The sequence below is a fragment of the Pezoporus occidentalis genome, unplaced genomic scaffold, assembly GCF_034315485.1.
Source record: "Pezoporus occidentalis ecotype Australia unplaced genomic scaffold, CSIRO_AGI_Poc_V1 ctg151, whole genome shotgun sequence".
Taxonomy (NCBI): Eukaryota; Metazoa; Chordata; class Aves; order Psittaciformes; family Psittacidae; genus Pezoporus; species Pezoporus occidentalis.
The window spans coordinates 1118690-1132529 of NW_026913328.1; the positions used below are offsets into that span (position 1 = coordinate 1118690).

A 13840-nucleotide genomic window follows, 5' to 3' on the forward strand; every position below is an offset into this window, starting at 1 on the left:
GCTGTGCAGTGAGATACAACTCAAAGTGTACGCAAACAGTCGACTACGTCTGGTCCACTGGCAATCAAATCTCACCCACAAAGATTCATACAAATGTTGGCACATTCCTCCAACAATTGCACTTTTTTTTTATTACACTATTCTTAAACTTCTTCTCCCAGACTTCCCTTGATTCAGGCTGTTTTCTAATGGCATAGAAGCTTTACATGGATGACACGCTGTCAGCAGTAGGGAAATTAAGAAAGTAATACCAGCCAACCCACCCTGCATTCCCAACGCATGGGCTTTGCAGACCCCCTCCACACCAGGGCTGTGTCCCAACCACAACTCAGAGGCTGTGACCTTCTGACCATCCTTAACAGCCTGGGTTAGTACAAATTTTGGGATGTCTTACTTGCAGAATTTCCCTCCTAGTCAAAAGACTCAAACTACACCCTTGCAGTTCATCAAGAGGCAATAGGACATTACAAGCTACCTGGGGATTCATACAGAATGAGCTGGTGACTTCAGCCGATTTCTGCAGAGCAAGTTACAGCGCTGTGCCACAAGTGCCCCAGCTGGCACCCGCAGACAGAGCAGCAGGGCAGGCATAGGGCTGGCACAGGCACCCTGCATCTGTCTCACTCACAGAAACAGCTGAGTGCATCCTGGCTGCACGCATGGGCAGAGATCTGAGTCAAGTAATCGCTAACCAGACACAGTTACAAGCACTAAAATCACAGGAAAAGCCCATTTTCGTGCAAAGGACAATAGATGTGACTTCCACAACCATTTCATTTTGCCTGACTTACATGCTGCCAAATAAATAACCAAAGTTCGCAAAACTTATGCAAATAATGGGACTCAAGCATTGAGAACAGAGAGCAGGAGGAATCCTCACTGCTTTTGAATTTAAATAAATTCAGATGAACAAGTTAAATAGAGTATTAAACATACTGCACCCTAAAGAAAACCCTCTTTACTTCACATCCCAAAGTGTGCTGTAGAACGTAGCATATCTGTGTTGGACAAGTAAGAATTCTTTTTCGTCTCTCAAGAAATAAGCATTCTAGATGAAGCCATAATGAGTTCTCTGTATCAGCTGGTTTCTAACTTGGTAATGAACTGACATTTGAGGATACAAATATAAACCAGCTATTTTACTCACGCTCTCCCCTTCCTTCCATCATGTTCTTCAATTAATCCTTGGAGTATCTGAAGTGAGGCTCACACAGTGCATGCGTTCTGGCTAAAAGACCTTGAACAGCAGAGAGAGAAAAACAGGCTGTGGAAAAATTCAGTGTGGATATGATCAGTAGTTTGTATTTTCATTCATTGGGGTAAGGTAATTTAATTAAAAGGAGATTACGCCTGAAGGGAGACAAAACAGGAAAGTGAATTAGACTTTTGTTTGACTATTTGCATCCCACTTCTAGCCAAAAAAAAACCAGTTCCAGGACATGTAGGGAACGAAGCAAGACCAGGATTGATTTAGGGGTCAACTCCACGTGTTTCTGAGCTTCTGCTGTTACACGAGGAGAAATGTGCAGAAATCAGTGTAGGTACTGGACACTGATGACCCTGGGGGGTGGGTATTGGAAAACACCAGTTTTCTACTGAAAAATATTATATTTTTTGTCCCTGGAAGTGACAGCAACACATGAAGACAAAATGCATTGCACGTGTAGCTAAGGAGAGCGTAGTACCCTGTTAACTGTGCAACAGGTAAGCAATTTCAGGTCCCCCAGAGCAAAATAAAGCCCTTTAAACCTTTCTTGTTCCAACAGCCTGGGTAAAATCATGGCTAAACACGTTCACGGATCAAGTGGAGGGTGGAAACAACGAAGGGCTTGCGCGGTTTCACGTTGAGGGAAGCGAGGAAAGCTCCTCTTCGTAAACTAGGCTTATGCAGAGCAGAACGGGTTGCATCCGTGTGTAAAACACGTATTTCCCCTGTCAGTGACCCAACGTTCCAACGCCGGGCACACAGACGGCTGTGGGGGACAGGCCGCACCCGCGAGGCCCGCCTTGGGCGCGAGGCGGCAGTAACGGCCGGCGGCCCCGCCAGTGCCCGCGCACCTCGCCGCCAGTCGCCGCCGGCCGCGCGGCCTGCCGGGAGCTGAAGTCCCTGAGGGGCCGCCCGGCTAAGCTGCCCTTCCCCGGCACAGCACCCCCGGTGTGGAGCCTGGGGCGCGGCTGTCACAGCACCAGCTGCTCCGCTGACGCCGACAGCGCTGGAAGGCGGTATGCTTTTCCTCGGGATGCTCAGGGAGATATTTCGGGGCTGGCAGTGATCAGTTGTGGTTCCTGGCTGCCAGATTGGAAGAAAGTAAACCAGAGATAGGCAAAATGCTGAGAGATTTCATCCAAACGTGATTAGTGACCAAAAAATCATCAACCCCTCTTAATGTAACACTGGGGGCAGGGGAAACAAACGTGGCATAGACTGGTTTTAAGTAATTCTTGTCACAGATGTGGAAGTGACGCAGGTTCAAGATGAATGCTTGCTACTCAAACAGAATTAATTTATAGCTATTTCCAGTCTAAAAATCCCTTTTGCATTGTTTCCTTCCTAGCAATACAGGACTAAAAAGGGACCTTCCAGGCTGCAGAGTTTTATCTCCTGCCACCTCACACAAACCGTCACACCACCACATCTGCACGTAGCGCTGGTTTTGAGCCCATAAGAAATCTCATCCCACTCTGCCAAGCAGAAAGTCTGTGTCAACCTCCCCTTTAGTGGTGGTTACGAACCTTCAATTTACAACTTGAAAAATACATGACCAGTTTAGACCTATTTGTTCCTGTAGTAATATTGTTTAATTTAATAATTGACTTCTCAATTTCTGTGGTATTTACTTGCTTATATAGACTCAGCTGTCTGAATGGCCATAGCCCTTTTAGACCCTTTCTGTAATAAGGTCTGCATGTTCTGAGCTTGTTCCCCTTTCCTCTTTGTATACATTTGCCTCCCAGGTGCAGACGGGACTCAGCAATAACTTCTACCTTCCCTGTCTGCTCTGAAGAGCTCCTAGCTCCACACTACACTTACAGAGTCTTTTCCAGAGTCCCTGGCAATTACTGTACACCCAGAAAGAGGCAAAGTCCCTCTTTCTGGGGTTAGTGATCCAGGTTGCACCTTTCCAACACTTTTCTCTCAGAAAACTCTCTTTCCTTAGTTACGGTCTTTTCCACTCCAGTCCATATTCTTTCAAGGTTGCATCTTAACCTTGCTCCACCGTATCAACAGCTTAATACCCACTGTCCTGCTTTCCCTTCCCTGCGTTGGCATTGGACAGAAGAATGAGGGACAGTTCCCAGCAAGGTACTTCAGTTTGCACACAGAGTCCAGCAATGAAGCACCTCTCTTCGATTCCTGCCTTAGCCAGGAAGGTTGTTAAAAAGCTATGCTGTGTCTGACCTGCCAGGGTTTTCTGCAAGGTAGAGCATTGCCATGTTGCTCTGAAGTGCTGCATAAAGCCTGGACAAAAGGCCAAAGATAGCATTGGTGTAAAGCAAGTCTGGAGAGAGGAAAGGCAGAAAACCCTTAGCAAGAGCACAGCAGAGTGACTTTTACCAACCCAGCATTCACTTCTGAGGCAATTAAGTTGAAGTGTGTGTTTAAATACTAGGTCAGAGCACAAGAGCCATTCAGCCTGGACGTGTACTCCACATGGTAACCTGGGTACACCCTCACAGGTTAAAATGGAGGTCCACAGATGCACAGGAAGTTTCGTGAAAGCGCTGTTTCAGGATCAGTGCACGGGTTAACATCTCTGCAGGCGCACAGTGCCGCATCAGCAGCCCAGCTCCCTGCATGCCTGGCGGGGAGGAGCGCTGCTCTGCCTCGCTGACAAGGCAGTAATTAACGGGATGGCAAAGCCCCTGTTCTGTTCTGATGGGGGCTCCATTAAACCTTTGCTTTAGTATGCTGATGTCCTCTTTACACAACAAGCATTATCCACCCCCACCCCTTTTTTTTTTTGGTAATTTCATGAATTTCCAATAGGATGACTAGAGTTGCACCCTCTTCACACCAGGCTGAAAATGAATGTGTTCAGCAGCTGACTGCAATGCAAGTGGCACCTTCCTACTTTTGCTTCCTCTGTTTTCCAAGACTGAATTGCTGAAATAAATCTTCCTGCATGTGAATTATATCCACTTCACTGAGAATTTCCTGCCCTACTTATTTTGTTGTGCTCCTTCTCATCCTGGTAGTAGCTCATATTTAATAAAGCTACTGTCCAGACTTAAACCCTTGTTATTTTAAGGCTTATACTTTATATGAAAAAAACATCATACAAACCACAACTCATTCTGCTCATACTAGCAGTAGTACCCGCCACATATTTGCTTAGCTTCTGATAACGTAGCAAAAAGCTTATGAAAATTATTCACATGAAATACCAACATTGTAAAACAGAATCCAGCCTAATAAAAATGTTTTATATAAATATGGCTCAGACATTTCAGTGAAATAGCTGTTAAATCTATGGAAAATCTAAAAGGCAGTGCTTTGGTTGTATGAAGTGAAGCAAAGGAAAAAGCACAACATGCTGATGCTTGCTAGGTTTTCCCCACTTTGCTGGGAAGCTTTCTTCCCACCTACCTCCCCATCAAGAGGTTTTCTTAGAAGCCAAGACTGCAAATATCCAGGTCCATGTATCCACTCAATAAAGAAAAGAGAGGCAGAGGCTTAGACACAAACCCACCTTGGTATCAGGAGTCCAGCCGAACCAGTCTGTTCCTTCATGGTTTTCTTTTGAATAAATATTCTGGGCATGCACAGAGATCTATGCCACACCTGGATGCGGCAAACTGTTGAAGGGTGTCCACCTTTGCTAACCACAGCCATTTGGGGAATGACGGTATTTCAGAGGTGCACAGGCAGACCATTCAGTGAGTTTCTAGGGCTGTGAGGTTTTTCCACCAGTTACCCAGTAGGCAGGCAGAGTTAGCCAGAGTCAGGCAGTTTTAGCCTGCTTCAGAAACATCCACATTTCTAAAATCTGTAAAGTAACTTCTAAGATTCGTAAAGCACACGTTCTGGTAAATACTGTCATCTTCCTTCAATGTTACAGTTCTGGTAAAACTGCCAGATAGCAGTTGTGGAAGACCAGAATGTGGCATTTCTTCCATGGAGGGTGCTGCTCCTCAGCCCACTGAAAGCACCACAGGCCCAGAGAAGGGTGTTTTCAGCACCTCTCAGTCACTGTGCCAGTGTGGATCTTATAAGCTCTCTATCTGCTTGTAGGCACTGAGAAAGCCAAAAGAAATCACGGCAACCCTGTGCTTTTTATGTAAATATGAAAGATCAAAGGACACGCATGTTGTTTGGCAAGTGGTTGCCAAAACTGCTAGTGACTGCAAGAAAGGACACACTGTTGCAGCAGGGGAAGTGTTCCAGACACATTAGATGGCCCTGTTTCCCCTCTCTGCTCTCTCCTTTGATATAACCAGATGCTCACACATGTCAGGCACGACAGACATTCAAAAGTTGTGCATTAAGGTTGTAACAGTTAAATTCACTTTTTAAGAATTTGATCAGCTCTAAATTGGTTGATGAGGCTCAAGAGAGATCAGAGGTGCTCTCAAGAACACACGGGCTGTAACTTCATCTTCTCTTGACTGCTCTGGTGGTCACATAATTCAAGAAAATGCATTTTGCCTGTAAACATTGTAGCTTCAATTAATAGAGATGTATCCAACTCTAAAAAATTTATATTCTCTCTACTGTAAATACTGTATATTCAATGAACCAGCTTAAAAGCACTTTTCAATTTCTTTTCTATTTTTTTTTTTTTTGTGGCAGTCTTTGGTTAAAAGCAGTGTATTTCTGAACTTTCAACTGCATGTAATACAGAAATGTGACTGTGTGCTACTAAACAGCCCCACCGATTCTTGCCTCTCATGAAAACAGGATTTATCAGTGAGATATTTCAGTTAAATTCTCATACAGCACATGCAACAATATATAATGAAAACAATGCTTTTGTTCAATTTAGTGTCAAAGCCTTGTTTTTGCTGATATGAAAATCAGCAGAAAAATATTGCAGGTATTTAAATACTGCAAGGATTAAAGGCAAAATCTACTAATACATAAAGAACAAATACTCGTTGTTGGTGTTGCATGTATCACCTGACAGATTATGTGACCACTACAGTCAGAATTTCTCATTCCCTACTGCTCTTAAATATTTATCTTCCGCCCCTCTTGTTCTTACCATGCTCTGAAGCTGACATTTCTTTCACACACTGTTCTATGCCATATAAATTCTGCCATCTACTGGCAAAAGAATGCAACGAGAGCTTTTTGTTCTAGAGAAGCTAAGGTGGAATCGTGATTCATCTCGTACAGGTTTTTGTAGTAATCTGGAACACTGAAAACAAAAAAGAAAAATCAAGAAAAGTCAGAGTTGAGTTCTGTTAGTCAATAAGTAGCTGCAGAATTAAGACCAGTTTAATAACTTCAGACATAATACTAAGAATGCTCTAAAGCATAGCTTTGGGTTGTACAAATCCCAAGTAAAATGAAAAATACATATTGAAACTTTAAGGGGCTATTTCCCCCCCAGCAGTCACTGCAGTACTTCTCTTGGCAGGAAATGTACCTTGCAGCCAACCCAGACGTGGTCTGAAATTCCCTTCCAGAATGAATGAGCTATGGGGACTTTCGGAACAGGAGGTGTTTGCCTGATGCGGATGTCCTCCTGAAGCCAAGTCCCTGCATTATGTCCTAAGCTACAGAGCAGGTAACATCTATAGAAGTAGAACCATGCTCCTGACAAACTAACATGCCAACATTAACAAACTCTTATCACTGGATTGTACACATTATATCATGTAACTGATTCTGCCACCAGGATCTTGTTTCTTGTACATTATGTTTTTACTAAGGCTTCGTGCTCAGCTCCTCTCTTAGCTTTTCCCACTGGTAAGCAAGCCTGCCAGATGCATACTTCCTCATATATATGGTAAGAGAATAATGGTAATAATTCCTGGGGACACTTTTTTTTTGGTATTGTTTTAAAAATTCTTGGCATTTATGAAATAACTGAATATCGATCGCTTAACCTCAACACATCTGTGAGTGCATTACACTGTTTTACTCATCCAAGTTGTTACCTATCATTAATGAAGTCCTAATGCCTAGATCCCCACTTTATGCAAACATTAAATAGAAAGATGAAAGAAATTGAAAGGACATCCATTTTGTTGAAATGTTACTTAGAGATCTGTATACACATTCAAGTAACAATGCAGATACACAGTAAAGAACAATACTTCCAGTGGAAGACAGTTGTTGTGATATTGCTCCATAGACTAAAGCATTGATACGCCACTAAACGTAAATGAAAAAGTGTTGGATTGGATTAGGCTGGGTTTTTTTTGCTTTCTTTGTGTTTCGGTTGGTTGGTTGGGTTTTTTTTTTTTTTTTTTTAATATATTGAATCAAATTATCTTGGTGGTGAGGAATTTCAGGAAGTTAATTAAGCCTTTCCAGCACCCCACTTTTCATTGCCCTAATGACTGGTATATTTTCTTGGAATCGACTGGACAGACTTGAATATACCACACTACACACCAGGCTGCCGAGACCTTGCTCCATTTGTGTCAATATACCTAAAGTTGTCCTTTCCAATCTTCTACTGCATCTTGGAAGCAAAGGCAGAGGAATAATCTTATAACCTCTACCTCCCAGGAAAGAAAAACATTTTTTTACTGTGGTTGTGTATGTGTGGGAACAGATCACTGACCTATGTCCTCAAATTCCTTCCAACTAGAACTTTTCATCCTAAAGAGCTTCCGTGCTGCCACCATGCCCACACATTAAGCAAACTATTTTCTCTACCTCAGCCTTGTCAATGACCTCTCACCCTCAGGTAAACTACTTCTCAACACAGCAGAATTTGCAACTAGGTACTAGATCGCTACTGTGTGATCTCTCAAAATCCGGATCTTGTAAGCTGAGCACTAATAAGGAATGTGCCAGTTTGTCTCTGGGTCCTTCTTACACACTTCACTGCACATCAGCTAATGCAAATGAACACCACAAATAAGTTGCTTTTAAAATTTTAAGCAAAGAGCCACATAAACACAATTTTTTGATATACATTTTTGCAAAGACATTTGTATTTGACTCTCTGAGGGAGGGAACAGGACAACCAAATCAAAGATTCTGAAGGAAATTTTACTGGCTTTGAAATAGACTACTGGGAGCTCATGAGCCAGTGACTTCACGGAAGCCTCGAGCTGCCGCTATCCCACTGAGGTAGGAATCTTTCGCAGTAGTAAATTATAAGAATAAATTACATTGCCAATACATGCAAGTTCCTTCAGGCAGGCACCCCTTTTTTTGTAGTACACACCTCCAACCCAACAACGAAAGGTTAAAATGGCACTAGACTTCAGATCTAATTCAAACCTTTATTCATTATCAAATTGCAAAGTTAAGGGAAGCTATCTTGAGATGCCCATCTCATACTTCTAAAAAAATGCAACTATTTACATAGTTCCTATGTAAGATGACAAATATTTACTACCTATATGACATTTAAACATCCTCATGGAGCTCCAACACTTTTACTGCAAGTGATCACTGCCCAACCTGACCTCACTCATTTTATCCCTCCCTCAGAGCCTCAGATCAGTTGACTCCTCTAGCTGTTAAGTAAAAACATTCTTAAAATGTGTGCAAGACCCACACTTGTAAAACTATGGTGGTCATAAAACTTTTTGTCATACACATCCAGATCAGCTACACACACCCCACCTGGAGAATGGAATTGTCTTTCTACCAGTTTCTCATGGAATGGTTCTCAAATTCTTATCTGGGATAGTCCTCCAGACACGCAGCAAAGAAGAACAGCAACAGACTCGAACGACACCCTCAAATCTGCTACTCTACATGCCATGTTTGCATGGGAGCTGTAATAAAAGCAGAAGATAACCTTTTTACAGTTTCTTAGTCCAGCTTTAGAAAAAGTACAAAGGTCTTTAAAATGTAATACAGCATTTGTACCACGAAACCATGAAGAACACAAAACCACAGTCTGTAGTCATACGTATAGCAGCAGAGGCAAAGAGGCCGAAGCTCCGCTCCGAAACCGGGAAGAGGAGGAGCTGCCTTACAGAGAGCAGGTACCAGAGCCTCTCTGAACACCACTTGCAGAAAAAGCCTCAAGACAGACAATGCCAAGACCATGAACAGCCTTTACTTCTATCAGTTGTTTCACAGCACAATGAGACATAGCACAAAGTTTGTACAGCAGGATCTGCAGACAGTTTAAAACCAGGCAATTATCTTTAATAAAAAGCATCCAGTCTGAAGGTGAAAATATGAAGACAAACAATATTGCTGCTAATGATCACCTTGCTTACTTTTGATTGTCTATGATGTCTAATTCACTGAGATCTCACAGTGCCTTTCATATTCTCCGTACCATCTTCTCCAAACCCTCAGTGTAAAGCTGAATGTGTCCCAGCTAATATGAACGGTATGTTTCATAACCTTTTCCTCCAATTTTCAAATTCTGTTTGCAGTGTGTGGGGAGATGCAACGACTCTCATCATACAATATTCTGATTCACAAAGAAGCAGCACAAGTGTTGTACATAATTTAATTTGCACTTCTGTATATAAATGTTTACTATATTGCACACTATTGCAGCACTTAAAAACATCTAATTATTTGCAAAAATTAGTAAAATACTTTAAAGGATTTAAAAATAAGGGTTTTAATGCAACTGACAAGATAATAAAAAAAGCAATTTACTTAATGAGATACAATCCTTTATGTTGGAAATGAAAGTTACATACAACTAGAATACAATTAAAATATACCATATAGTTCAACACTTAATTCCTCAAATGTGTAAAATTAACAAGCTTCTACTGTCATAGATATACAATTTTTCCATATTGTGAAAAGGATTTTTCAAATTAAATACAGGTAACATAATATTCTGTAGTTATATTTTATGACTGTGTTTAAATGAGAGGGTTGTATAATACTCACATTGTCAAATGTACTCACTAATGCCTTGGAAATTGCACACTTCCCCTCCTTTTCCAAAATAGAATCTCATTTCCATACTGAAGTCTATTATGCCATATTGGAAAAGTATTTTACTTTCTAACAGGATTTTCATAAAATTAAAAAAGTAGCATAATATCACGGTGTTAAGATGACTTTTCCACTTATGCCCATGTAGAGTTTAATCTGGATATCAGACAGTTCAGAACCAATCCTAGACTTTTGTCTTATTGTACACGCAAGATGAATGATAACAGTATTTTACAAAACAGAAAAAAAATCTCTGATCCTTACTAGAATTATAAAGGTAATGATTGAAAATTAAAATCATAACAGAATCAAATTGTGATCTCCAACATTTATTAAAATCTTTTAAAGTTCATAAACGACAACAAAGTTACTGTAGAATTTATCGCATACAGCTAGCATACAGCAGCATGTCCTTGGTCTAAATGAAATACAAAAGATTTTAACATTTTCATACAAAGGATTTCTTTAAATTTATTAATGTGACGATATATCTTTGTTACATAAAATTTGCTACAGCAAAGTATCTTATACTTTCCTTGCACATATGTAAATATGGGTGGACAAAGACTGCATTCAGTATCAGCCTCCTAATGACGTTGTGCAAAAATGCTCAACAACCTAAACATACAGAATGTTGATGGTACGTCTCTCATTCTTTTGTAAAATGTCTACAAAGGCTTTTCTTAAAGGAGTGCCATACAGATTAAAAGGAGGGAATGCCAGTGGTGTATTTGCATTGGCATTCAAACAAATACAATGGCTATGTATCAATATAGCTCATTTTCTTTAAAAACAATTCATCCTTGTATGCATGTAAATTGATCATAAAATATGAGTCTAGTTTAAATTGTTTAGATGTGCTGTTTTAAGACAGGTCACTGAGACAGCCAGAATCAAGTGTACAAATAAAACTACTATGAATAAGTTTAAAAGCAACTCCCAAAAAAGTGCTGAGCCACTGATTATTAACATTGAATTAAATGTGTAAAAGTGCCCAAAGCTAGCACATGATAGCGGTATCTTTTAAGTCAGTTGGTGAGAGTATACAAAACAATTAAGCCCAAATACTTATATCTGTGTGACCATACATTCTGTTTGACTGAAAGAAAGTAGATTAGAAATGAAGACACAACGCAACTAAAATAAACCCAGCTGCTGCAGTTTTGAAACTTTATCTCTTTTCTTCGTGAATGAAGTGCTGTAATTAAAAAGAAAATGATTGTAGCAGTACTCCATCCTCAGTTTACTAATATAGTATACCGGAATAAAAACTTGGCAAGAACCTCTTATTCTTAACAGCTAACAAAAAATAACCGTGTTCATCCAGCGATGCATCTAGAACGTTATGTTGCATTTGCGAAACCATTTGTTTTTCATAGCTAATGGCAGAGCGCATTTTGCTTTTTGTGGTGTGGTGGTGGTGATTTTAATGGGTGCCTTTTTTAATCAAAAAAGGCTTGAAACAAGGAATACTTGGGGAGCCCAAACGCTGGCATTAAAAAAAAAACAAACCAAAAAAACAAACCAGAAAGAAAATGTGAATCAAAATGAATCATATTCTCTACAATACTGACCAAAACTTCCTTTAAGAGTTTAGGGTTCATGTTCTTAAAAAAGCCATTTCATACCTGCCAACAGAAATGCTGGTAAGTTGACTTGGTTAAATATGGTCCAAAATCCAGACCAGATATTATTACTCCTTTTCACAAGACTGTAAGCTCTCCATGGTACAGTCTAGTTATGGCAATTTACCTACTGCCTAGGTGGGAAATAGAAACGAAGGAGGCAGTGACGAAAACTGCAGGGATGTAGAAAACCAAGGCACAGGGTCTAGCTACTGTCCCCTACATAAGCCATCCAATTGATTCTACTGAATTTTGGTCAGTCTCCAGGAAGAAACGTTTTTAAGTTAATTTAGCAGACATTTATATGGCGATAAATACTACCTTCAAAAATGCTAAAAATGTTGGCTAGGTTTAGTCTGAGCTACTAAAAATTTTTTATAAATTGTAGCATCAGACACAAGACAGACAAGAATTATTGGCTGGCACAGACTAGAAGCAACATTTATCTTTCACTTCAGTCTAAATCACACTAGCCGCAACACCTTCCATTTCACTCACACAAATAATACATTATTCAAAATAAAATGGAGCATTCTTGGGTAAAAAACTACTTCATTTTAAAGGGGGAAAATGAACAATACACAGAAACAAAGAACGACAGAAACCAAAGTTAAGTAGGAAAGTGGTCTATTATTCTGTGTTACTGCACAAACAGTGCTTGCTTAATTGTGCCTAGTTAGAAGGGTTGGTGCAAACTGCACACATGGAAGATGGCAATAAAGACCTCAGTCAGCTTTGTGGAATGAAGTAACTAGGTAACTGTTTTGACATATGATGGTCTCAGCTCCACCTCATCTGTTAACAGAGTGCAAAGATCCCAATGTGAGCCCTGATGTCATCTTGTCCTCTTACTCCTACTAAAAATCAGCAAATTCTTTTGCACATTTTTCTGTTAGAGACGCACGAATATCTTCTTCTTCATAGTCATCAAAGTTGCTGGTATCTCCAGGACCTCTGCACTTTGGTATGAATGGAGCTTCTACCTGTATTTGGTGAGGAAAAAAAAAAAAAGAAAAAAGAGGCACTTGAAATGTTATTTAACATTGTGATAATGAGCACAACAATATTCCCATTACTCCTCAAATCCTGCCAAGAAATCAGATATTACAGCTTGAATTTGTGGCACAAATAAAGGTGCACGTCTAGCTGTATGAATGTAAGCTGAAAGAGACTAGTACCTCAACTGACCACCATCAAGTAAAAGCTGCTTCCACTTCAAAACAAACCTTAATTCTCTTCTTGCAGAAGGGACCCTGCTCTCCACTGTTCGCCAGCTGCGTGGTGCAGCTCCTAGCACAGCGTGGGCTGCACAGCACTAGCACACAGTTACAGCGGAAGCAGAGTAGGCTGATTACCATCAACACTACCCAAAAATCAGTTTGGAATTCCTCTTCTACTTACATCAAACCTCCATTTCCAGATAAAAACTAGTACAAGTTTAAATCAGTATGTTATCCATCTCCTATAAAGTTCCTCCTGCGACCTAACTGTGAGAAGTGAAAGCCTTCCTGAAACTAGGCCACAAGTGAGAGACAAGCAGGGACATGAAGGGGTCACTAAAGACTGTACAGAACGCCAGTGCAGCTCTAATTAATGACAGAAAAACCCTTCTGGTAAAGACTACTTGCACATCCTCTCAGATCCACATATATACTGGACTGACCATGAGATTCAGTACCTCTCATGTCAGCTGTATGGTAGTGAGCCATTCACACTCAGGCACTGGAACCTGTCATTTTCCAGGACTCTCTTAACTGCTGTTTCTTAAAATGAAGGGAACCTACAGCTTCTTGAAGTTGACCTTACAATAAAATCCTTGGCTATGGATACAACTGAACAGTCTCAAATCTGTCCCTACTTTCAGCCTCATCTTGGAAGTTAAACTGAAATGACAATAAATGAAGATATGGATCTTCACAGACAGGGATCTGCACAGACAGGATCTGTACAGGGACATGCCTCCATTTTTACTGGCTGACCCTACACAGTCAGGGGAAGGGGAAGAAAAGTGGAGAGGTAGAGGGAATAAAAAGGAATTGTTGCCAACTTGCAGACACTGAAATGCTATTTTAGGGATCAGACTACTAAACTCTACCTTCACTTAGCTAATGTTAATTCAAATATTAATCCTTCTAGTCTATCACATGTCATAAAGTTCAAAATTAAGCTA

At 40.6% G+C, this 13840-nt stretch overlaps 1 protein-coding gene and 1 long non-coding RNA gene across 5 annotated transcripts in view; both read right to left on the minus strand.

Moving 5' to 3' along the window:
• Window positions 1-943: 943 nt before the first annotated feature.
• LOC134159836 (uncharacterized) lies at window positions 944-2298 on the minus strand. The gene is made up of 2 exons (XR_009963313.1): window positions 1750-2298; window positions 944-1264 (listed from the first exon to the last, which is right to left on the minus strand). It is a non-coding gene; the product is annotated as an uncharacterized LOC134159836 (long non-coding RNA).
• Window positions 2299-10358: 8060 nt separating this feature from the next.
• The window catches only part of PRKACB (protein kinase cAMP-activated catalytic subunit beta), a 74274-nt gene continuing 70792 nt past the window's right edge, over window positions 10359-13840 (minus strand). For all 4 annotated transcript variants that reach the window (XM_062611244.1, XM_062611243.1, XM_062611246.1 and 1 more), the window contains exon 10: window positions 10359-12653. In XM_062611244.1, coding sequence (XP_062467228.1) covers window positions 12528-12653 — 126 coding nt within the window. In that variant the 3' untranslated portion in view covers window positions 10359-12527. The remainder of the gene's footprint in view (window positions 12654-13840) is intronic.